The sequence below is a fragment of the Balaenoptera acutorostrata genome, chromosome 5 (genome assembly GCF_949987535.1).
Source record: "Balaenoptera acutorostrata chromosome 5, mBalAcu1.1, whole genome shotgun sequence".
Taxonomy (NCBI): domain Eukaryota; kingdom Metazoa; phylum Chordata; class Mammalia; order Artiodactyla; family Balaenopteridae; genus Balaenoptera; species Balaenoptera acutorostrata.
In genome coordinates, this window is record NC_080068.1 from 55,902,626 (window position 1) to 55,928,521 (window position 25,896).

General features: G+C 35.4%; 1 protein-coding gene across 1 annotated transcript; it reads left to right on the forward strand.

Moving 5' to 3' along the window:
* Positions 1-230: 230 nt before the first annotated feature.
* Positions 231-1,975, forward strand: LOC103008324 (UDP-glucuronosyltransferase 2B4). The gene is given in 2 exon segments (XM_028161705.2): positions 231-960; positions 1,576-1,975. Coding segments are annotated over 2 exon segments (990 nt in total). The 3' UTR covers positions 1,836-1,975.
* The last annotated feature ends 23,921 nt before the right edge of the window (positions 1,976-25,896 follow it).

The following is a 25,896-nucleotide window of genomic DNA, read 5'->3' on the forward strand; positions in this document are numbered from 1 at the left end:
TCATCGACTTTTAGATGGGTGATAGCACTGATGAAACAATATTAAACACCAGTATAAACATGAAGTGTTCTACACTTTGCCCTTTCACTTGATTTCCACAGCTGTGACTATTCATATAATGTAGTTATTTGAGGCATAGGAGTTATAATTTAACATCCTGATTGATTTCTCCTTGGATATAAGCATGAGCAATGGCAAAAGGATAATGTAATTTTTGAAAAGTATTGCATATGAACAAGATGTCTGTGAAATGGCTCTCACTTCTGCTGCTACTACAGCTGACTTGCTACTTTAGCTCTGGAAGTTGTGGAAAGGTGTTGGCACGGCCAATGAAATACAGTCATTGAATGAATATGAAGACAATCCTGGATGAACTTGTCATGAGGGGTCATAAGGTGACTGTTCTGACATCTTCAGCTTCCATTCTTATTGATCCCAACAAACCATCTGCTATTAAGTTTGAGACTTTCCCTATGTCTTTAACTAAAGATAATTTGAAGAATGCCATCAAGCATTTGATAGAGAAATGGACATATCTGGCAAAAAATCTGTTGTGGACATATTTTTCACCATTGAGAAGTTTATTTTGGGAACTTTCTGACATGCTTATGAATATCTGTAAAAATGTTGTTTCGAACAAGAAGCTTATGACAAAACTACATGAATCAAGGTTTGATGTTGTTCTTGCAGATGCTGTTGGACCCTGTGGTGAGCTGCTGGCTGAGGTACGTAAAGTACCTTTAGTGTACAGTCTCCGCTTCTCTCCTGGTTATTCAGCTGAAAAGTATAGTGGAAGACTTCCATTCCCACCATCCTATGTACCTGCTATGTTTTCAAAATTAAGTGATCACATGACATTCGTGGAGAGGGTCAAAAATATGATATATGTACTTTATTTTGACTTTTGGTTCCAGACATTTAATGAGAAGAAATGGAATCAGTTTTACAGCAAAGTACTAGGTAAGTCATATTTTTAGTTGGTAGCATGAAGCCCTAACTTTCCTAGTGCCTTGGAAGGTGAGTTTGTATAAAGTAACAGAATTTTGTCTCTTATAAGTGAAACAATGAAATGAAAATATAAAATGATTTCATAAATATTATCAAAATATTAAATTATAGGGTAAGGTATAACCCTGTTTCCCATTACTCATACAGATTCTCCAGGAAGTCATAAAACACAAACTGAAGCACTTAGGACTTCTCCAAGCAATTATATATCCATATTACTAAACTTCTTTTTTTAACTTAAAAAAAGTCACTAGAAACCTCATAAAATGCCTTGATAAATGAAGACAGGTAGATTGAAGAGTTACACACATATTTGTAGCACAGGTATCTAGGTAGCATTTAGAAATTGTTTCTACTTGTGTAGCTCAGTTTCTGTATTATATGATATGATATATGATACAATATGATATACACTACACACATACATATATATTTGCTTTATTAGAGAACACATTCAAACATCTTTGGCTACATCATTCCAATCTCCTTTCCAAAAATTACCTAATATATTCACATGGCAATACTCTTATTTGATCTAACTCTTGTTGTTTTGGTTTTTCCTTCCAGGAAGACCGACTACATTATTAAAGGCAATGGGGAAAGCTGAAATGTGGCTCATTCGAACATACTGGGATTTTGAATTTCCTCTCCCACTGCTACCAAATTTTGAATTTGTTGGAGACCTCCACTGAAAACCAGCCAAACCCCTGCCTAAGGTTACCTATTCCTATTTATTTTGTTTTGTTTACATTGCATTTTCAATAGGAATAATCCTGTGTTCTTTATTTAGAATATTTAATTACAGTGAGAGAGATGTGGGATGCTAGATAAAGTGACTTGCAAATTAGAAATTCATATATTTATTTCTATACCAACGCAAGTATCAGAATTTCATTATCAAACAGAATAAAGTGGAAGACTTTGAGAATATGTCAGTAAAATTATTACCTTCATTATTCAATACATAATAAAGCATCAGACTTCATTAAAAGAATTATTATAAAAAATTTAAAAAATAATTATAAAATGACTAGCATATTCCAGAAGTAAGTGCTAATATGCAGAGAAATGGTGTAGACACAGTTTCTGCCGTCTGACACTCTACCTGGAAAGACAGAATACCAGCAAGTAGTAAAAACTGTGTGAAATTTTTATAATAAGGAAAGACCACAACACTAAGGAAACATCCAGCAGGAATCAGATATTATCCCTGAGGCACTGATAATTAAGACAAGATCTGAAAGATGTTCAGGATAGGGCAGGGGTAGAGGAAGGCACAAAAGAAAAGCAGGTAGAGTAGTAATGACAGTTTCCAAGAAGTCTGAGTTTAACCTGAAAAGGAAGAGGCAGATGATACTGGAGAGGTAAGTTGGAGACAGATAATTATAAGGAGCTTGAAACATCTAGTAGGAGCATTAGGGAGAAAATTAAAAGGGTAAAGAAAGGGAGAGAGATGTTCACATTAAAGAAAACACACACAGGATGTAGTCACTGGGTTGGATTGTAAAGGGGCAAGAGTGAAAAGGGACACCATTTAGCTGGTTGTTGCAAGATACAGGCAACAATGATGGAAGACTAGAATGCAATGTTCATAGAGTTATGTCCACACTAACTCTTATAATAATAGTACCAACCTCATATTGTTGTGGGGGAAAAAATCTGTTAGTACGTATGAAACACCCAAAATGTCTCTGGAACATACTTAGTGATCCAGAAAAAATATTACCTATTGTCTTTATTGTTATTTTGTTGCTATTCCATACTGTCAATAACCCAATGTGTACCAGTCACATGGATCTAATTTCTAAATTACTAGAAACTGGTTTTCCAATATATCAAGATTATATAATCTAGCAAAGCCCTAAAGAGTAGATATCCCAAGGAGTTGTTTAAAAGTAAATTTTAAAAGTTTTTAAATGAAAAATAAAGGTAATTAAAATTTTAATATGTTTAATAAAACTTAAGTTAAATAAAATATAATTTAATACATTTAATTTAAAGTATTTTTAATTTTAAGAATTTTTAAGGTTTGACTATCTGATCAGCAAGATGAAACGATAAAATTCTTTTCTAAGGATTGAGAATCTTCACTGCTGCACTAGCCAAAAAGAAGACCATTCTTGAACAATATAAATGTATGACCTAACAATTTTTGGAGCCAAATTCAGCATTTCCTAGCTTTCACATCAGCATTTAAACCATTCCTCATTTGAAATCCCTGGGTTTTACAACTTGCAGAATAAGAGATAACTTAATTTATTAGGATAGGTGTTTTCTGCCTATACCAACCCTATAGAAAACCTCAGTAAAGCTCCCTTAGGGATGTACATCTCAACATCATAGCTGCCTAACAGAATGAGCACAGGGAAAATATACACTGCATATATAAGAACCATAAACTCTGCACATACACTAAACAGCAAATAATTTGTACCACTTCAATCTGAAAACTTCCCGTAGTTTAAAAATACAAAGAATTCTCAACAGTTTATAGGATGCTATTCCTCATGAAGGAAAGCAAGAATCTAATCTGTTTTAAATTGATATGATCTCTTTTAAATTGACTTAAGGGCTTCCTTGGTGGCACAGTGGTTAAGAATCTGCCTGCCAATGCGGGGACATGGGTTCAAGCCCTGGTCTGGGAAGATCCCACATGCCGCGGAGCAACTAAGCCCGTGCACCACAACTACTGAGCCTGTGCTCTAGAGCCTGTGAGCCACAAGTACTGAAGCCCTCATGCCCAGAGCCCATGCTCCACAACAAGAGAAACCATCGCAATGAGAAGCCCGTGCACTGCAAAGAGTAGCCCCACTCACCACAACTAGAGAAAGCCCATGCACGGCAAGGAAGAACCAATGCAGCCAAAAATAAATAAAAGAAGATGTGGTACATATATATGATGGAATATTACTTAGCCATAAAAAAGAACAAAATAATGCCATTTGCACCAACAAAAGCTGAGATAAGATTAGTGAAAGTTCTATGCTACCTAACCCTAGTCTTTGAAAGATTTCCCCGTTCTTATTGCAGGAAAGTGATAGTGTTAGTAAGAAGGGAGGTTAAGAGGAGAGGAATAAGGACAAAGAAAAGATGAATAGTAGGATAATGATAATAATTAGTAATAGTAACTGTTGCTATTAAGTTGCAAAACAAGATTTAAATCCGTCAATGATTGTGAAGATTTCATTATATAAAGAAACTATTCCTTCAATCTACTAACTTTTCCATTCATTATTAGGTTCTCAGAAAATTTCCGTAATTTTTAAAGAATTAAGACATTTGGCAAAATGCTTCAAGAATCTTAAAAATGCTATAGCCTTTGACTTCATAGTATACTCCTAAGAAACCATACAGAGAAAATTAATCAAGATGTGCAAAAACAATATTTTGGGCAGTAATTCATAAAAGCCAACACTGGATGTAATGTAAATATTCAAAATTAAGCAATAATTAAATAAATTATCATGTGCACATCACACCATTACAATCGTTTTCTCAAAGAATTTCTTATTACACTAAATCAACTATAGTATGAGGTTTAGTTGGAAAACAACAGCTATAATAAGATCACAGTTTTCTTGTAGGATAAAAAATATAAATTAGAATTACAATTTTCAAAATATATGTCACAATGTATATTTAGTTATAGGAGTAAATAAGATTAGAATGAAAGCACAAAGTTTAGCATAATGCCATCAAAGTCCATCCATGTTGTCAAAAAATGGCAGGATGTCCTTCTTTCTCATGGATGAATAACATTCAATTCTCTGTGTGTGTGTGTGTATTATATATAGCACATCTTTATCATGTTGAAGTATGTTCCTTCTACACCCAATATGTTGAGGGTTTTTATCAGGAAAGGATGTTGTATCTTGCCAAATGTTATTCTACATCTATTGAGATGATCAAGTTATTTTAAATTTCATTCTATTAATGCAATGTATTACACTTATTGATTTGGGTACTTTGAACCTTGAACCATCCTTACATCCCAGGGATAAATCCCATTTGGTCATGGTATATAATCCTTTTAATGTGTTCTTGAATTTGACTTGCTGATATTTGAATGAGAATTTTTGCATCTATATTCATCCTGGATAATGGCTTATATTCAAGATAATACTGGCCTTGTAGAATGAGTTTGGAAGTGTTCCCTCTCTCCTCTTTAATTTTTTTGGAAGAGTTTTTGAAGAACTGGCGTTAATTATTCTTTAAATATTTCATAGAATTTGTCAGTGAAGCCATCTGGTCCTGGGGTTTTCTGTTGAGAGGTTTTTGAAACTGATTCAATACCTTTATTTATTATGACTGTCCAGATTTTCTAATTCTTCCTGATTCAGTCTTGATAGATTGCGTGTTTCTAGGAATGTATTCATTCTTCTTGGTAATGTAATTTTTTAGCATATAATTCTACACAGTAGTCTCTTACGAGCCTATGTATTTCTATAGCATCAGTTGTAATGTCTCCACTTTCATTTCTAATTTTATTTATGTCTTCTTCCTTCCTTAGTTAATCTAGCTAAAGATTGTCATTTTGTTTATATTTTTTAAAGACAGAGAAAGACAAATACTATATGATATCCATTTTATATGGAATATAAAAAAGTCAAACTTGTAAAAGCAGAGAGTAATATGGTGGTTACCGGGAGCTGAGGGGTAGGAGAATAGGAGAGATGTCTTTTAAGGGTACAGATTTGCATCTCATAGAAAAATAAGTCCTAGAGATCTAAGGTACAGTACAGTGAATATGGACAACCATATTATATTATAATCATCAAACTTGCTAAGAGACTACATCTTAATTATTCCAACCACAAAAAGAAATAATAATTATGTGACATGATAGAGGTGCAAACTATCATGAAAAATGACAATCCTATTACAATATATTGAATATAAATGTATCAAATCAATACATTATACACCTTAAATTACATAATGTTTTATGTCAAATATATTTCATCTTTAAAATGTACTAAAAACACCTTATTGGTAATAAATACTAATCATATTGAGCCTTCAGTGAGTCATAATCTTTTTGCAATAAATAGTAACGTCAAAGATCTCTGATCAGAGGAGGATCAAATGGTGGTTGAACAAGATGATGTGGAGCTCACCTCCCCCCACAAACACATCAAAAATACATCTACAGGTGGACCAATTCTCATGGAAAACTAACTGGAAAGTGGCAGAACTCCTACAAACCAAAGCTGTAAGTAAGATACACACATAATTGAGTAGGACAGGATAAAAAGCACTGGTCTGGGACCAATGTCCCTGGGAGGGTACTAAGAGGAAAAGAGAGATTGCACAGGTGGACACTCACTCTGGGAAGTGAGTGAGTCAAGTCACAGACTGGGCATCCCAGTCCTGGGGTCCTACAGGAAGGAGACAAGTTCCCTTGGCTGCTTGGAGAACTGCTGGGACAGATAGAAAGTCTGGAGAAGCCTAGACTCCACTCATGTGGAATGCAAGGGTGCTGGCTTGCCAACAGACAAGGCAGAGAGAGGTCAGCCCTAGTGGCTGCTGCCTCACTGGGCTCCCCAGTCCAAGCCAAGCAAACACTCCTACCCCACCCACTCCACACCACAGCTTGGCCCTGGATCTAGGGAGATTTCCCACAAACTGGGAAAAGGTTCAATCTTGGGATGCAGAGGTGACCCAGGGCCCGGGGTGTTTGCAGGTGGGATGGTGGAGGCCGTTGTTGGTGCTTACTAAGACAGCACCCCATAAGCAGCCCAGACTTCTGATGGCAGCACAGCTGCTTGAACTCCTGTGACCACAAGTACGCAATCCCAGATGAGCAAATGCTCCAGCCCTGCCCACTTGATGCCACAATCTAGCACTAGATCTGGAGTGACCACAACAGGGGAAGAGATGTGAATGTGAGCTGTGTCTGAGCTAGCCACAGATGCCTACACAAGCAGTGCATCAGACCACTGTAAGCACAGGAGCCCCACTTGCTTCAGCACTCCCCTGCTTTGGGGAAAAGACCCCAGTGCAGGGAGGAGGAAAAACACACACTTAAATGGAACACACAACCAGCTCGAGCCAGATTCTCAACCTTCTGCTCCAGCATCTTGGGAGCAGACTCCACCTGTGAAAGGGTGAAGATGGCCACTGAGCAGAGCGGAAGTCCCACCTCACACCCTGCACAGGCTCAGGCTTCTCCATCACCAGCCACAACCACTACACCAAGGTGATAGCTACCAGCACACCCTAAGGAAATGTGTGACTGGCATCCACATTAAACACAGCCCTCCCACCAAAGGCACACAAGGTCTACATAAGGATGCTTCCACATAAGAACACCACTTCAGGACCACAAGAGATAACTGTTTCACCTATATTCACAGAGACAGAGCAAGTAAAATGAAAAGGCAGAGAACTACTCTCAATTGAAAGAGCAAGACAAAACCCCTGAAAAAAAAAAAAAAATGAAACAGAGATAATCAGTCTACCAGACAATGAATTCAAACTGTTGATAATAAAAATGCTAACTGAATTAGGAAAGAGAATTCATCTAAGCACAGATCATTTTAACAGGGAACTAGAAAATATAAAGAAGACACACAAAAAAATAGATAATTCAATATCTGAGATATAAAGCACTCTAGAAGCAATGAATAGAATACTAAATGACACAGAAGAATGCATAAGTAATCTAGAAAATAGAATGAAAATCACCCAATCAGAACAAATAACAAATAAATAAAAATAAAGTAACATATGAGATCTATGGGATAACATAAAACATGCCAACATTTGCATTTTAGGGGTTCCAGAAGGTGAAAGAGAGAGAAAAGGTTATCGAGATGTATTTGAAGAAATTACGGCTGAAAAATTCCCAAATCTAAAGAAGGAAACAGACATCCAGGTATAGAAAGCACAGAGGATCTGAAACAACATGAACCCAGACAGACCCAGAATAAGACATATCATAATTAATGACAAGAGTTAAAAATAAAGAGAGAATTCTAAAGGCAGAAAGAGAAAGACAAAGAGTCATTTACAAAAGAATCACTATAAGGCTATTATCTGATTTCTCTGCAGAAACTTTCAGGCCAGAAGGGGGGCAGCATGATCTATTCAAATTCCTGAAAGGGAAAAATTTGCAACCTAGGATACTCTACCCAGCAAGATTGTCATTTAAAATAGGAGAGATAAAGAACTTCTCAGACAAGCAATAACTAAAAAAATTTGGCAATAATATACTTACCCAAAAAGAAATGTTGATGGGTCTTCTCTAAATGAAAAAGAAGTAAGAATCTATAGGAAAGGGATAATCACAGTAGAAACAGCAAATATAAAGTAAGGATTGAAGATCACTTTTTTTCCTGAAGAGCACTTAAATAAACGAGTATATACATTAAAAGACAAAAAAATATTGCAAAAGCAATTATAACTACAATAAACAGTAAAGGGATAAGCATGAAGATGTAAAGTATATCAAAAACACAAAATATAAGGGAGAGGAATAAAAAATTAATAGTTCTTAGAATGTGTTTAAACTTAAATGACTATTAGTTTAAAGAAAGTAGATATAATTATGGGTTAACATATATGAACCCCACGATAACCACAAATCAAAAATGTATAATAGATACACAAAAATCAAAAAGATGGATCCCAAGCATACTATGAAATAAAATCATCAAACCACAACAGAGAAACAAAAAGAAGAAATGAACAGAAAAAAACTACAAAAACAACTGGAAAACAGTTTTAGAATGGCAATAAGTCATTAATAACTATCAAAAATTCCTTTACATGTCAATGGACTAAATGCTCCAACCAAAAGACATAGGGAAGCTGATTGGATAAAAAAGAACAAGAGCCTTCAGTATGCTGCCTTACAAGAGACTCACTTCAGGGCAAAAGACATACACAGATTGAAAGTGAGGAGGTAGAAAAAGATATTTCATGTAAATGAAAACAACAAGAAAGCAGAGGTAGCAATACTCATATCAGACAAAATAAACTTTGAAAGGCCATAATGAAAGACAAAGAAGGTCATTATAGAATAATAAAGGGAAAACTAGAAGAGGATATTACACTTGTTAACATATACACACCCAATACAGGAGCACCTAAATATATATAGCAAATACTAACAGACACAAAGGGAAGACTTCACAATAGTACTATAATAGCAGGAGACTTTAAAACCCCTCTGACATCAATGGGCCAATCATCCAGACAAATATCAATAAAGCAACAGTGGTCTTAAATGGCACAATAGACCAGTCGAACTTACTTGGTATCTACAGGACATTACTTCCAAAAAAAATAAGAAATACACATTCTTTTCCAGTGCACATGGAATGCGCTTCAATATAGATCACATACGAGGTCACAAAACAAGCATCAACAAACTTATGAGGATAGAAACTATACCAAGTATTTTTCTGACCACAGTAGCATGAAACTAGAAATCAGCTAAAGAAAGAAAATCGGGAAAAGAACAAACATATGGAGACTAAACCGCATGTTACTACCAAAAATGTGGGTCAACAATGAAATCAAAGAGGAAAAAGGAAAACACCTCAAGACAAATAAGAATGGAAACACAGCTTTCCAAAATCTAGGGGTTGCAACAAAAAGCAATTCTAAGAGGGAAGTTCATAGTGATGCAGGCCTTCCTCAAGAAATAAGAAAAATCTCAAACAACCTAATCTATCAACTAAAGGAATTAGAAGAAGAAGAAGAGAGAAAGCTGAAAGTTGGCAGAAGGAAGGAAATAATAATGATCAGAGAGGAAACAAATGAAATAGACATCAAAAAACAATAGAAAAATCAATGAAACCAAGAACTGGTTTTTTGAAAAGATAAACAAAATTGATTAATCTTTAGCCAAGCCCACCAAGAAGAAAGAGAGGACCCGAAAAAACAAAAGAAGAAATAAAAGAGGAGAAATAACAACCAATTCCACAGAAATTCAAAAAATCATAAGAGAATACTATGAACAATTACATGCCAACAAATTGGACAACCTAGAAGAAATGGACAAGTTTCTAGGAGCATATAGCCTGCCAAGACTGAGTCAAAAAGAAACAGACAATTTGAACAGACTGATCACTAGAAGTGAAATTGAATTTGAAATTTAAAAAGACTCCCAGGAAACAAAAGTCCAGGACCAGATGGCTTCACTGGGGAATTCTACCAAACATATAAAAAAGAATTTATACCTATCCTTCTCAAGCTATTTCAAAAAAGTGAAGAGAAGGGAACACTCCCAAATTCATTCTACAGGACCACAATTACCCTGATAACAAAACCAGTCAAAGACAAAAAAAAAGAAAATTATAGGTGGATATCATTAATGAATATAGATGCAAAAATCCTTAAAAAAATATTAGCTAATGAAAAATACTAGCAAACAGAATCCAACAATACATAAAAAGAATCACACACCATGATCAAGTTGGATTCATTCCAGGGTCACAAGGATGATTCAACATATGCAAATCAATCAATGTAATGTACCACATTAACAAAGGGAAAGATAAAAATCACATGAATATCTCAATAGATGCACAAAAAGCAATTGATAAAATTCATCATCCATTCATGACAAAACTTTCATCAAAGTGGGTATAGAGGGAACATATTTCAACATAATAAAGGCCATTTATGACAAACCCACAACAAACATATTACTCAACAGTGATAAGCTGAAAACCTTATCTCTAAATTCAGGAACAAGACAAGGATGCCTCTATTCACTCTCACGGCCTCTATTTAACATAGCATGTGAAGTCCTAACCACAACAATCAGATACAAAAAGGAAATAAGAAGTATCCAGATTGGAAGGGAAGAGGTAAAACTGTCACTATTTGCAGATGACATGATACTCTATATAGAGAACACTAAAGTCTCCACACAAAAACTATTAGAACTAATAAATAATTTCAGCAAGGATGCAGGATACAAGATCAATACAAAGAAATCTGTTGCATTTCTATAAACTAATAATGAAATGTCAGAACAAGAAAGTAAAATAAAAATCCTGTTTAAAATCACATAAAAAATAATAAAATACCTAGGAATAGACTTAATCAAGGAGGTGAAAGACCTACAGGCTGAAAACTATAAAACATTGATGAAAGAAATTGAAGATGATTCAAAGAAATGGAAAGATATCCTGTGCTCTTGGGTTGGAAGAATTAGTATTATTAAAACTGCCTTAGTACCCAAAGCTATCTACAGATTTAGTGCAGTCCTGATCAAAATACCCAGAACATTTTTCACAGAACTAGAACAAATAATACTAAAATTTATATGGAACCCCAAAAGACCCCAAATTGCCATAGCAGTCCTGAGGATAAAGAACAAAGCTGGAGGTATAATTCTTCCAGACTTCAGACTACATATACGACAAAGCTACAGTAATGAAAACAGTGTGGTACTGGCACAAAAACAGACACATAGATCAATGGAACAGAATAGAGAGCCCAGAAATAATCCCACACACCTATGGTCAATCAATCTCTGAGAAAGTCAGCAAGAATATGCAACAGAGAAAAGAGTCTCTTCAACAGGTGGTGTTGGGAAAACTGGACAGCCACATTAAAAACAATGAGATTAGACCATTCCTTTACAACATTATACAAAAATAAACTCAAAATGGTTTAAAGATTTAAATATAAGACCTGAAACTATAAAACTCCTAGAAGGAAACATAGGCAGAACACTCTTTGACATAAATCACAGCAATATTTTCTTGGATCAGTCTCCTAAGGCAAAAGAAATAAAAGCAGCAATAAACAAATGAGACCTAATTAACATAAAACCTTTTGCACAGGAAAGGAAACCATTGGCAGAACAAAAATACAATCTACAGAATGGGAGAAAATATTTGTAAATGATCTGACTGACAAGGGGTTAATATCCAAAATACACAAACAGCTCATACAATTCATTATCAAAGAAAAATAACACAATCAAAGAATGGGCACAAGTCTCAAATAGACATTTTTTCCAAAGAAGATGTACAGATGGCTAACAGACATTCAAAAATATACTCAACATTGCTAACTATTAGAGAAATGCAAATCAAAACAACAATGAGGTATCACCTCACACCTGCCAGAATGGCTAGCATCAAAAAGTCTACGAATAACAAATGTTGGAGAGGATGTGGAGAAAAGGGAACACTTGTAAATTGTTGGTGGGAATGTAAATTGGTGCAGCCACTATGGAAAACAGTATGGAGGTTCCTCAAAAAACTAAAAATATGATCCAGCAATTCCTCTCCTGGGTATATACCTGAAAAAAATAAAAACACTAATTCGAAAAGATACATGCACCCCAATGTTCATAACAGCACTATTTACAATAGCCAATACATGGAAGCAACCTTAGTGCCCATTAACAGATGATTGGATTAAGAAGATGTGGTGTATATATATAAATATATATATATTGTACAATGGAATATAACTCAACCATAAAAAATATGAAATACTGCCATTTGCAGCAACGTGGATGGACTTAGAGAATATTATGTTTAGTGAAATAAGTCAAAGATAAACATCATATGATATCATATATGTGTAATATAAAAAATAATACAAATGAAGGTATACGCAAAACAGAAATAGACTCATAGATACAGAAAACAATTTTGTGGTTACCAAAGGGGAGAGGGATGGGAGAATGGACAAATTCGGGATATGGGATTAACAGATATATAAACTACTATGTAGATACACAACAAGGATATACTATATAGCATAGGGAAGTATACACATTATCTTGTAATAACCTATAATGGAGTATAATCTGCAAATATACTGAATCACTATGCTGTACACCTGAAACTAACACAATGTTGTAAATCAACTATACTTCAATTAAAAGATAAATAAAATTTCAAAATTAAAAAACAATTTTTAAAAGTTCATTGATCCCATATCACCATAACAAACATAATAATAATGAAAAAGTTGGAAATAGTGCAAGAATTACCAAAATGTGACAGACATAGAGACACAAAGCGAGCCAATGCTGTTAGGAAAATGGTGTTGATAGACCTGCTTGACACAGGGTTGCCACAAACCTTCATTTTGTAAAAAAATAAAAAGCAATACCTGTGAAGCATAATAAAGCAAAGCACAATAAAATGAGATATGTCTGTATCACAAAGCTGTATTTGGAGTTGAGACACAATAAATTGAAAACTGGTATAGCAGACAATAACAGTATTTAAAATTTCTCATTTGTTAGTGTCCCAAATGTTTTTGCATCCTTGGGCACTGCATCATAGTAAAATTCAGGTGAATCAGAGGCATGGCTTTCCTTTAAAATGAAGTTTGTACAAGTGGCAATATATAGAGCTCCTGCCAAAGGTGAACTTAAGAGTAGGCCCCTTTGGGTCTGCAGCCCCACTGGTGGTTACTTCCCTGATGTGCAAATATAATAGTAGAATAGACATACTAGCAGACTAGATTCTTGACTTAAGTAATAGCTAGCTCAGTCTTGGTTACAGGGAATCCATTATGTTGGGCCTGAAGGGGAACAGAATATGCCACCCCATAATATGTCACTTTGGCATATTATTTTGAATTAAAGTTACTTAGGAAACAGCTGGTGCAAGGATACTCTGACCCTCCTTTTCCCCCTGAAAGCAGGAAATAAATCTCCCATGTGAAGCTACCCTGTCTATGACCAGGAGAGTAGAAGGCATCCTTATCAACAGAGATAAGGAATTTAGGGCTGAGAAGGCTATTTAAACAAACCTTGTTACTCCTTCACGAATTTGCTACCCCAAGCCCAAACCCCTTTATCTTGTCTATTCTTCACAAATGTATTCTTTTTTTTTTTTAATAAGTCATTTCTCCTCCCTGAGCCTCAGCTTCCTTATCTGTACCACAGGTCTGGCTACCAATTTCACAGAGATGTGGATTACTCTTCATTTTCTTAAAAAATTTATTCAATTTATTTATTTATTTATTTTTGGCTGTGTTGGGTCTTCATTGCTGCGTGTGGCTTTCTTTAGTTGTGGTAAGCGAGGGCTCCTCTTCGTTGCAGTATGCGGGCTTCTCATTGAGGTGGCTTCTCTTGTTGCAGAGCATGGGCTCTAGGTGCACGGGCTTCAGTAGTTGTGGCACGTGGGCTCAGTAGTTGTGGAACACGGGCTTAGTTGCTCTGCTGCATGTGGAATCTTCCCGAACCAGGGCTGGAACCCCTGTCCCCTGCATTGGCAGGCGGATTCTTAACCACTGCGCCACAAGGGAAGCCCCAAAAATGTATTCTTTCTTTGTTTAAAAGGTATAAAATGTGCCTGTTTTGGTCATTTCTTTGAGTCTCATATTTTTATGGGATCACTTATGTACAAAATTAAATTTGTTTTTTTCCTGTTAATCTCTCATATGTCAATTCAATTATTAGATCAGTCAATGAACCAGGGAGAGAAGGAAAAAGTTTTCCTCCCCTATAGGCCCACATGTAGCATTCATCTCTGAACCCGATCTGTTCAAACAATCTGTTCAAACAGTCATCAAACCAGCACTAGAGTGACCAGATATTTGGTGCCTCCTCTATAATAAATATTAAGTCTAACAATCCAAAATATATGGAAATATAGTATTTCATTGATTTAACTGGCAAATCTCTAATTATTAATATGATTAGCCATCTTTGTGTGTGTGTATATGATTAGCCATCTTTGTGTGTGTGTGTGTGTGTGTGTGTGTATTTTTGTGTGTGTGTGTGTGCGCATCCATTCCAGGCTCTTTTTTGCATATATTGCACACTTTTTCCATTGTGCTTTTTCTACTGACTCTTGTTTGGTTTAGAGAAGGTACAAAAGATCAATTTGTCATTTGCAAAAAATGGCTGAGAGTGACTGGCACAGAAACAAGATTCATGAAAGACAGATAAACTGGTAAAAATTAATCAGAAATTCAAGGTCAGAGAAGATGAACTTTGGAGCTGGGTTGATCAATCATAATGACAACATGCAGGTTGCAAGAGTCAGGATGGAATGAAATAAAAAGGGAGGCAAACACATTGAATCAGATCACAAATACTGCAATGCAGCACAGGACGGGTAAGTAAGGCCAGGAAAGCAATTAGAAACAAGAGAGCTTTAAAAGCACAACAGATAATCAGGAGGGCTCTGATGCAATGTATTAGCAAATAACACATATTCTAATCAGTTTACTGAAAATTCATAGAGCCTTTAGGTCTAGGGGGCTCTATCAGTCAAGGTTCAGTCAGGAAAACAGAAAATTCAGTAATTCTCTCTACAGCTGATCGTGTTCATTCTTCTGTTCGTCCATTCAGTTCCATTTATTTCATATAATCAATGAATGTATTTCTGATTTCTAGAATTTCTAAATGGTTCTTTTTATATTCAACCTTCCCATCCCAACCCATTCTTAACTGCTTTCATCTCTGAACAGTCTAAACATCCTTTTTTTTTTTTTTCCCCAAATAAATTTATTTATTTATTTTTAGCTGTGTTGGGTCTTTGTTTCTGCGTGAGGGCTTTCTCTAGTTGCGGCGAGCGGCGGCCACTCTTCATCGCAGTGCGCGGGCCTCTCACTATCGTGGCTTCTCTTGTTGCGGAGCACAGGCTCCAGACGCGCAGGCTCAGTAGTTGTGGCTCACGGGCCCAGTTGCTCCGCGGCATGTGGGATCCTCCCAGACCAGGGCTCGAACCCGTGTCCCCTGCATTGGCAGGCAGATTCTCAACCACTGCGCCACCAGGGAAGCCCCATCCTTTTTTTAAAATAAGTTTTTATTGAAAGTATAGTTGATTTACAATGTTTAGTTTCTGGTGTACAGCAAAGTGATTCAGTTATATGTATATATATATTCTTTTTTGTATTATTTTCCATTATAGTTTATTACGAGATATTGAATATCATCCTCTGTGCTATACAGTAGGACCTTGTTGTTTATCTATTTTATATGTAATAGTTTGTATCTGCTAATCCCAAACTCCTGATTTATTCCTCACCCCCTCTCCCCCTTTGGTAACCATAAGTTTGTTTTCTATGTGAGTCTGTTTCTGTTTTGTAAATAAAATTGTATCACTTTTTAGATTCCACATATAAGTGATATCACATGACATTTGTTTTTGTCTGACTTACTTCACTTAGAATGATTATCTCTAGATCCATTCATGTTGCTGCAAATGGCATTATTTCATTCTTTTTATGGTTGAGTAATATTCCATTGTATAAATATACCACATCTTCTTTATCCATTTATCTGCCAATGGACATTTATGTTGCTTCCTTGCCTTTGCTAAACAGTGCCACTATGACCAACACTGGGGTGCATGTATCTTTTTTTTTTTTTAATTTATTTATTTTTGGCTGTGTTGGGTCTTTCTTTCTGTGCGAGGGCTTTCTCTAGTTGTGGCAAGCAGGGGCCACTCTTCATCGTGGTGTGCAGGCCTCTTCACTATCGCGGCCTCTCTTGTTGCGGAGCACAGGCTCCAGATGCGCAGGCTCAGTAATTGTGGCTCACGGGCCCAGCTGCTCCGCGGCATGTGGGATCTTCCCAGACCAAGGCTCGAACCCGTGTCCCCTGCATTGGCAGGCAGATTCTCAACCACTTCGCCACCAGGGAAGCCCGCATGTATCTTTTCGAATTAGAGTTTTCATCTTTTCCAGATATATGCCCAGGATTGGGATTGTTGGATCATATGGTAGTTCTATTTTTAGTTTTTTAAGGAACCTCCATACTGTTCTCCATAGTGACTGCACACCAGTTTACATTCCCACCAACAGTGTAGGAAGTTTCCCTTTTCTCCACACCCTCTCCAGCATCTATTATAGACTTTTTAATGATGGCCATTCTGACCAGTGTGAGGTGATACCTCATTATAGTTTTGATTCGCATTTCTCTAATAATTAGCAATGCTAAGGATCTTTTCATGTGCCTATTGGCCATCTGTATGTCTTCTTTGGAGATATGTCTATTTAGGTCTTCTGCCCATTTTTTGATTGGGATTTTTTTGTTATTAAGTTTTATGAGCTGTTTGTATATTTTGGAAATGAAGTCCTTGTCGATCATGTTAGTAAATATTTTCTCCCAGTTCATAGGTTGTCTTTTCGTTTTGTTTATGGTTTTCTCTCCTGTGCAAAATCTTGTAAGTTTGATTGGTCTCATTTATTTTTGCTTTTATTTCTATTGTCTTGGGAGACTGACCTAAGAAAATATTGCTAGGATTTATGTCATAGAATGTTTTGCCTATAAGCATGCTTACTTTAAAATCTCATCATGATTTTTTCCTCTATCTATAATCCTTGGGTGCAAATCATCCTATTTTGTATGGTTGGTTATTTCATGTGGTTTTCATGAATTTATCTTCAACAGGTGTTTATTTCTGCAAACATTCCACATGTCTTGTATTGTAAAAGCATCCCTTCAGAATGTTTTTTGATTGCCTCTGCTGCAGCCTAAGGGGATGACCAGTTCCATTACAATTTACTTATTTATTTTTAGCCTAAAGTCACTGCGTTCTATAGACAGAGTAAATTTTGATCCCTATTGTTAAGGTCCTTATCTTTTTAAAATTCCTCCCCAAAGTCACTGTTGTATAGCTCCTGTAAGCATGTATTCATGGGATTTCCTCTTATGCTAACAATTCGTGGATATCCTTTCTTGGTTTCATACTTCGCTGTGTATGTTGTTCTATGTTGTCTTTTCTTCAGTATGTATATGCAACTGAAGCAGAAGAAGTACAAAAGGGTTGAGTCATTTATGATCAGCTCAGTCCACTACACTGAATGGAACTCTTAAATGTGTATGTTTGAGGATACGACATTCCCTTTTAATTATTTTTTAAATTTTATTGTAGTCAGAGACGTCTCACATAAATACTTTAGAATTTGTTGAGATTTCATTTGTGACCTTGCGTAAGGTCAATTTTGTAAAATGTTTCATGTGTGTGCTCTTGAAAAGAATGGATATACTCTATATGTAACCGTGGAATTCAATAGATGAATCTTGTTAATTTTTTTCCCAAAACAATCAAATTTCATACTAATTTTTGTTTGCTCGATCGATCAGTTTCCAAGGGTACATTAAAATCTCACAAATTTTTCTTACTTGTTAATTCTTAGTCAATTACTTCTACCCATAGAAATGCTTATCACATTTTATACTTTCCATCTTTCATCCTACTTGTTTGATATTATTACATCAGTTTTCATTTAGTTAGTATTAGAGTGTGTGTGTGTGTATATAACAATTCTAGGTAATTTGTATTATTTATTTCATTTTAAATTTAAAAAATTGTAACTTTACAGTACAGAACCTGTAGACAACATCTTAACCAAGTGATCAAAGATAGTATCACCATTAATGAGACACATTAATATCATGTCTCCTGAAAATGATGTACTGAGAAGAGCACATCACTTCTGCAGTATTATTGCCAAAAGTGCATAATTTGAATTGAATCATAAGTAAATATCAAGCAAACCTAAGTTGAGGGTCATCCTATAAAATAACTGGCCAATAATTTATCAAAAGTGCCAAAATTAAGAAAGACCAAAAAAAAAAAAAAAACCAAGGGACTATCCAAGATTAAAAGAGACTAGGGAGATATGACAACTACGTGCAACATATGAACCTGGATTGGATCCTGGTGCAGAAAAAGTTATTGAAAGAATAGAAAAACCTGAAGCTAGATCCGTACACTGTGGTTCCTACACCCTACCTCCTGTCATTCCCCACCCCCACCCCCAGAAACTTAGGGTCCTTTTTTAAAGAAATTGTCCAGAGTGAAAAAAATTAACTAAAATCGACGTAACACATCAAAGTAAAGCCCTTCTCATTCTGACATGTATGGGTCCCTTAGGTAATGCGTAGTAATACACACTCAGCATAAAAGTCAAAGCCAGACAGTTAATAAATCCTTCACAAGTACAAAGAAATCCCAGTGATCCCTTTGATCAGTTGTCTCATTCTTTAATATGAACAAAGATCAGGAAACATTTAGGGATAGCTAATAAAATGGCAGATTAAGGCCAACATAAACACACACACACACACACATACACACACACATAAACATAGTGAACAAATGAGAATTTTAAAAATAAAAAGTTTAACCTTATTTAGTAACCACAGAGGTAGTCAAAAATATTTCATTCAGGAAGAATAATATACTACAAAATGAAATGAGAAAAAAGGGAAAGCTCTTGTATATTTCACACCTCTTATGCCCTGTCTCATACCTTTTCAACCTATTTTGTTCATTAGTTTTTGCTGTACCAAGAAGCTTCTGCACAGTTATAATTTGATAGCACAGATCTCTCACTTTCTACATTAGGGCTTCTTTGACACCACTGCATGGAACTGCTGAAGGAACTCACCTAACACTCACACATGCATAATCTAGCAGTATATTGAATAGGAGCCCTCTCCCACCCTTCAGGTGGTCATTTGTGATTATATTCTACATGGCTTTTTACTGGGTCCCAGTGGGCTTAAGTTCCAGTTGCTCACAGTGATGATTAGCTTGCTAATATACTTGTACAAACTTTCCTCCCTTCCTGTTTCACCCTTCCCTGTCCCCTACTCCTGCATCCTAGGAGTTCTCAAAATAAACTACTACTTTGTGATCCTTATCTCAGGCTCTGTTTTCTGAAAATAGACTGAGGCAGTTTGTACAAGAACTGGCTCTAAAAAGCAGACCTGCACGATGAAACTTGGAAATTGGCTAATTCACTAATAACTGGCAATAACAATCTCACTGCTGATGACATGTGCAACAGTGATAGCTCCTAGCATTCGATAAAATCACAATTTATAAGATTCACACAACGGGGGAGCAAGAATTGGGGTGAGGTTCATGGGGAAGATAAAGTATTGACTTATGGACAGTATGGGGACAATGGTAATTACACAGTTTACAGAGTGAAATGGATTTTTTAACAGTTTTAGAAACCTTGTAAAAAGTAAATGACAAGCTAAGTTTAAGTAAATATCAAATCAAAATACACTGCGAAAGTCAGAAGTTCTCCTTGGCAGTGTTTAGAGACTCTTCTGCAACAGCAGCAAAACAGACTTAGAATTTAATTGCAAAGAGAGCAGAGATACAACAGAGACTCAACTCACGTCAACAATTTTCCTATACCAAAGTCAGGGCCTAGATAGAAAAAGAATGGGACTCTTGAGAACTGGGATGGGGCAGCGAGCCCGAAAATCCTCAATCCCCAGATTCTTTTGGGTTCTGCTTCTGGGGGTAGGGTAGTGAAGACAGTTCTATCAGGGTTCACAGTAAAGTTACCACTGAACTTAAAGCTATGACTATCACATTTTGGACTCCTCATATCAGTGACACAGTGGGCAAAGAAAATAGTAACTATTAGTGGGGACAATTGACCCTGATTCTAGTCAGGAGATAGGATCACAGTTCCATGATAGGGAAGGAAGGGATTTATCAGAAACTCTGGATGCAGAGGGGTGCCTAAAGTTTAGAGGAATGGAACTCATTTGTTCAGTGTTTATTCTGGTGTGTGTGTATGTGTGTGTGTGTGTGTGTTTAGTTAACTAATGTGTTTAGTTAACTAATTTAGTTAACTACTGATAACTCTAAGAGTGTACTTGCAGCAACCATGACCCAACAAGGGTAAGGTAGTTTGAGGATGAAGGCTCACGTCATCCCATCAGACTAGCAATTTAGAACACCCTAACTGCTGGCCCAGAGAGAGGGAAACATAGAATTTGTAGTAGAGGAGGAAGATGAAGAAACAAGTGAAGCTTTCTCTAAAGAAAAAGATAGTGGTAGCAGTGCCTCAGCGGAGGAATTGAAATTAAAAATGTGGCTGGTTTGAAAACAGGCAACAAATTTTATGAGGTTTGGATAAATGAATTAAATATACATTTTCTAAACTTGATAAACCTAGAAACAGCTACATATTATTTAGCGATATGATAACCATCAGAAGAAACCAAAACTTAGTTAAGTAGGATAATGGTCAGGAGATACTTCTTTTATAATATAAGTCCATGTATACTATTTGATCTACTTAACCACATATATGAATTCTTAGGTTTTTGCTAAGCTTTTTTTTCCTTTCCCAAATGAAGTACTATCATGAAAATCAAGAACCAGACAAGAATGTTTAGTTGTTAATCTTTAACTATTCAGTACTGTACTGGAAGTCCTGGACAATTCAATAAGAAAAATATGTAAAAGTAATAAAATTTGGAACACAGGAGGAGAATTGGACATCATTTGTAGGTAATATGGTGTGTTGAGAAAAATCAAACAATTGAAAAATTATCATAGGTTACTATAAGTTCTGTAAGATGGCCAAAAATAAGACTAATATTAAAAATAAATAGACTTCCTAAGTTCAGGAAAAAAAAATCAAATATAAAATATTGTAGAATTTACCACAGTAGCAACAGAAAGCATAAATAAAAATAATCCTAACAAGAAATATGTAATACATATTGGAAGAAAAATATCAAGGTCTATTTAAGAACATGAAAAAAATGGAAAGAACTACCATGTACCCAGATGGGTAACCTCAGCAGTTAAATTATTCTCTCCAAATTGTTGTATAACATCAATGCATTTATTTCAAAATCCTGAAAATATTTTTAAAAGGCCCAGAAATGTTACACTGTTATTATGGAATATTAAATGCACAAAAATAAGAAAAAAAATGAAAGTGAACAATACACACTAGAGTGGATGATAGTTATTAAAAAACTGTGGCCCTGCTGCAAGCAGACAGAGATAAGTAGATCAATGAACAGTCTAGAGTCCAAAGCAGACACACATGTATGTAGAAATTCAGTGTATAATAATGGAGGCTTTGAAAATCATTCAGACATGATTACTCAATTATAAATGGTGTTGGGACAACTGTACAATGAGACCCCCCCATGCCATATTCTCACACTCTGCAGATTGAATTAAAGATTTAAATATTAAAAAACTTCTAAATTTTAAAATATATAGAACCCTTTTCAGAAACTTGGAATGAAAACAGCATAAACTCAAGAATCCATAAGTAATTTACATGTTTAACTGTATGAAAGATTTAAACTTTTAAATGGAGGAAGATACCATCAACAAAATAAAAAGAAATCCTATCATTAGCTGATAACACTGATAATACATAATTAATATTTGTATGTATATTATTAATATGTATAAAATATAAATATAAAGGTAAACTCATATATAAGCAGAGAATAGGAAAAGGCAATTTCTAGGAAAAGAAATATAAATGTTCAACAAATTTATGAAAAGATGCTCAAATTTATAAATAATTAAGGAAATATCAGTCAGCATAAAAATGAAATAGTGTTTTTCTCCTGTCAGACTGCAGGAATTTAAGGGCTTTATAGTTTTCAATGCTGATAAGAGTATATAGTAAATGGGCAAGTCTCATAAACTGTTTTAAGTAAACTGTACAACTACTTGGCGAATGATTTGACAATACCTATCAAAATGTAAAATGACTAAACCGTATCAAGATCCCTCCTTATCTTACAAAAAAGAGTATAAGTGTTAAGGTATATGTACGAGAATACTCAATACAGCACAGTTGTAATAGCAACATTTAGGAGTTCTCTAAGTGTCTAAGAGCAGGTTAATGGATAAAGACATTTTGGTACATCCATGCATTAGAAAAGATGGAGCCACTGAAAAGAAAAAAGGCAGTCAATATGCTCTAACTCAGAGGTATGTTCATGATACATTGTTAAGTGAAAAAAAGCTATTTGCAGAAATCTTTTCTAAAATAATTTTAAACAATGCACGCAAAGAATTACATAAACATAGAAAAAAATGTGGAATAAACATCAAACTGATAACATGCTACCCGTGCTTCCTGAGATAATCTCCAGAGACAGAGGCCGGCAGGCACCATTTTCACCATCTTTTTTTCTTTCCTCTTTTCTTGACAGGAGCCATCTTCATGCTCTCCCTCTGCTGCTGCCCCGATTTTTGTGGTTGCCATGCAGGGGACACCCCTAATCGCTTGTCTCTGAAGGCCAGAGGGGCTTACAGGGCTTGCTCCCATGGCACTGTAACAATCACAGAGAAGTTCTTGGCCGACTACCACCCCCAGGGTGCTGCACAGACAGTAGACAGAAACACACCTCCAATCTTCCTGAGAAAGAGGCCTGTTTGTCCAGAAGCTTTGGCCTGAGGGGCAGGCTTCTGGTCTGGCACACTTCCAAAGGCATACAGAAATGCTCTCAGGGAGCTGTTAGAACTAATAAATTCAGTAAAAGTGTAGGATATAAAATTAATATACAAAAATCTGTTGCATTTCAATACTCTAACAACAAACTATCAGAAAGAGAAAGTAAGAAAACAATCCATTTATAATTGCATCAAAAAGAAAATATCTAGCAATAAATTTAACCAAGGTGAAAGATCTGTACACTGAACACTGTGAGACACTGATGAAAGAAATTGAAGAAGACACAAATAAATGAGAAGATATCCCGTGATCATGGATTGGAAGAAATAATACTGTTAAAATGTCCATACTAACCATAGCGATCTACAGATTTAATGCAGTTCTTATCAAAATTCCAATGGCATTTTTCACAAAAATGTAACAAACGATCCTAAAGTTTGTATGGAACCACAAAAGACCCCCAAATAGCCAAAGCAATCTTGAGAAAAAAGAACAAAGCTGGAGGCATCACACACCCTGATTTCAAACTATCCTACATATCTATAGTAATCAAAACAGTATGGTACTGGCATAAAAACAGACATAGATCAATGGAACAGAATAGAGTTGAGAAATAAACCACACATATATGGTCAACTAATTTACAACAAAAGAGACAAGAATATACAATGGGAGTAGGGAAGTCTCTTCAATAAATGATGTTGGGAAAACGAGACAGCCACATGCAAAAGAATGAAAGTGGATATCTTACACCATATGCAAAAGTTAACTCAAAATGGGTTAAAGACTTAAACTTAAGACCTGAAACAATAAAACTCCTAGAGGAAAAAAATAGGCAGTAAGCTCCTTGACATTCATCTTGGCGATGGTTTTTTGACTCTGATTCCGAAAGCAAAGGCAATAAAAGTAAAATAAACAAGTGAGACTACAAGCAACCTTGTTTTATTGCACTACCCTTTAATATGCTTTACTGATACTGCATTTTTTTTTTACAAACTGAAGGTTTATGGCAACCTTGCATTGCTAGATGATGGTTACCATTTTTTTAGCAATAAAGTTCTTTTAACTAAGGTACATACATTGTTTTTTTAGACGTATTGCTATTGCACACTTAATAGACTATAATATAGTGTAAACATAACTTAAATGCACCAGGAAACCAAAAAATTCATGTGACTAGTTTTACTGAGATATTTGCTTTATTACAGTGGTCTAGAATTGAACCTGCAATTATCTCCACAGTATGCCTGTACATCAAACTAAAAAGCCTCTGCACAGCAAAGGAAATCATCAACAAAATGAAAAGGCAGCCTACAGAATGGGAGAAAATATTTGCAAATCATATATCTGATAAGGTGTTAATATCCAAAATATATTTAAAAAACTCATACAACTCAATAGCAAAAAAACAAAAACCCCAAAAAATCCAATTAAAAAATGGTAGAAGATCTGAATAGCTATTTTCCAAAGAAGAGAAACAGATGGCCAACAGGTTCATGAAAAAGTGCTCATGATCACTAATTATCAGGAAAATGCAAATCAAAATATCACCTCACACCTGTTAGAATGGCTATTATCAAAAAGACAAGAAATAACAAGTGTTGGTGAGGATATGAAGAAAAGGGAACCCTCCTATACTGTTGGTGAGATTGTAAACTGGTGCAACCACTATGCAGAACAGTATGTAGTTTCTTCAAAAAACTAAACAACAGAACTATCATACTATCCAGCAATTTCACTTCTGGGTACTTACCCAAAGAAAACGAAAGCACTAATTCAAGAAGATATATGCACGTCCATGTTCATTGCAAATTTACAATAGCCAAGATGCAGACATAACCTGAGTGTCCACAGATGTCTGAATGAATAAAGAAAGTGTGGCATACACACTATGGAATATTATTCAGCCATAAAAAAAGAATGAAATCTTGCTATTTCTGACAACACAGATGACCTTGAGGGCATTATGCCAAGTGAAACAAGTCAAAGACAAATACTGTACAATCTCACTTAAATGTGGATGGAATCTAAAAGAAAAAATTTTTAAGTAAAAATTTTATAAAGCTCAAAAATTTTATACAGAAAATAGGTTGGTGGTTACCAAAGGTGGCAGGTGGTGGAGGTGGGCAAAATGGCTGAAAGGGGTAAAAAGGTACAAACATCCCGTTACAAAATAAGCAAGTCATGGAGATGTAATTTTAACAGCATGGTGACTATAGCTAACATCATATTGCATATGCGGAAACTGCTGAGAGTAAATCTTAAAAGTCCTCATCACAAGAAAAAAAATTACGTGGTGATGGGTGTTAACTAAACTTACTGTGGTGATAATTTCACAATACATAAATACCAAATCATGTTGTACACCTCAAACTAATATAATGTTACATTTCAATTATGCTTCAATTAAAGAACAAATTAAAATGAATTTAAAATTTTTAAATGTTTTAAAAAATATTTTGATATTTTTTTCCTTCATTCCTAATCAACATATCTCGACTCTTTTGCCAGATTGCACCAGGAAACACATTCCCAAACAGAGGAGAAATAAGCTCTTCCTTCCTCCTCTCAGAAGATTGTGGGCTACTGAGTTAAAACAATGTGGCTCAAAGCCTGACTTTATTGCATACTAGCAATAAAGTCTGAAGCGCCTACCGGAGAGAGATGATGTAAAGATTTTTAAATGTAACATCATTAAATTTCTCCCTTCCCTTTTCTCCCTTCACCAGATTTTTACTATAAACTCCA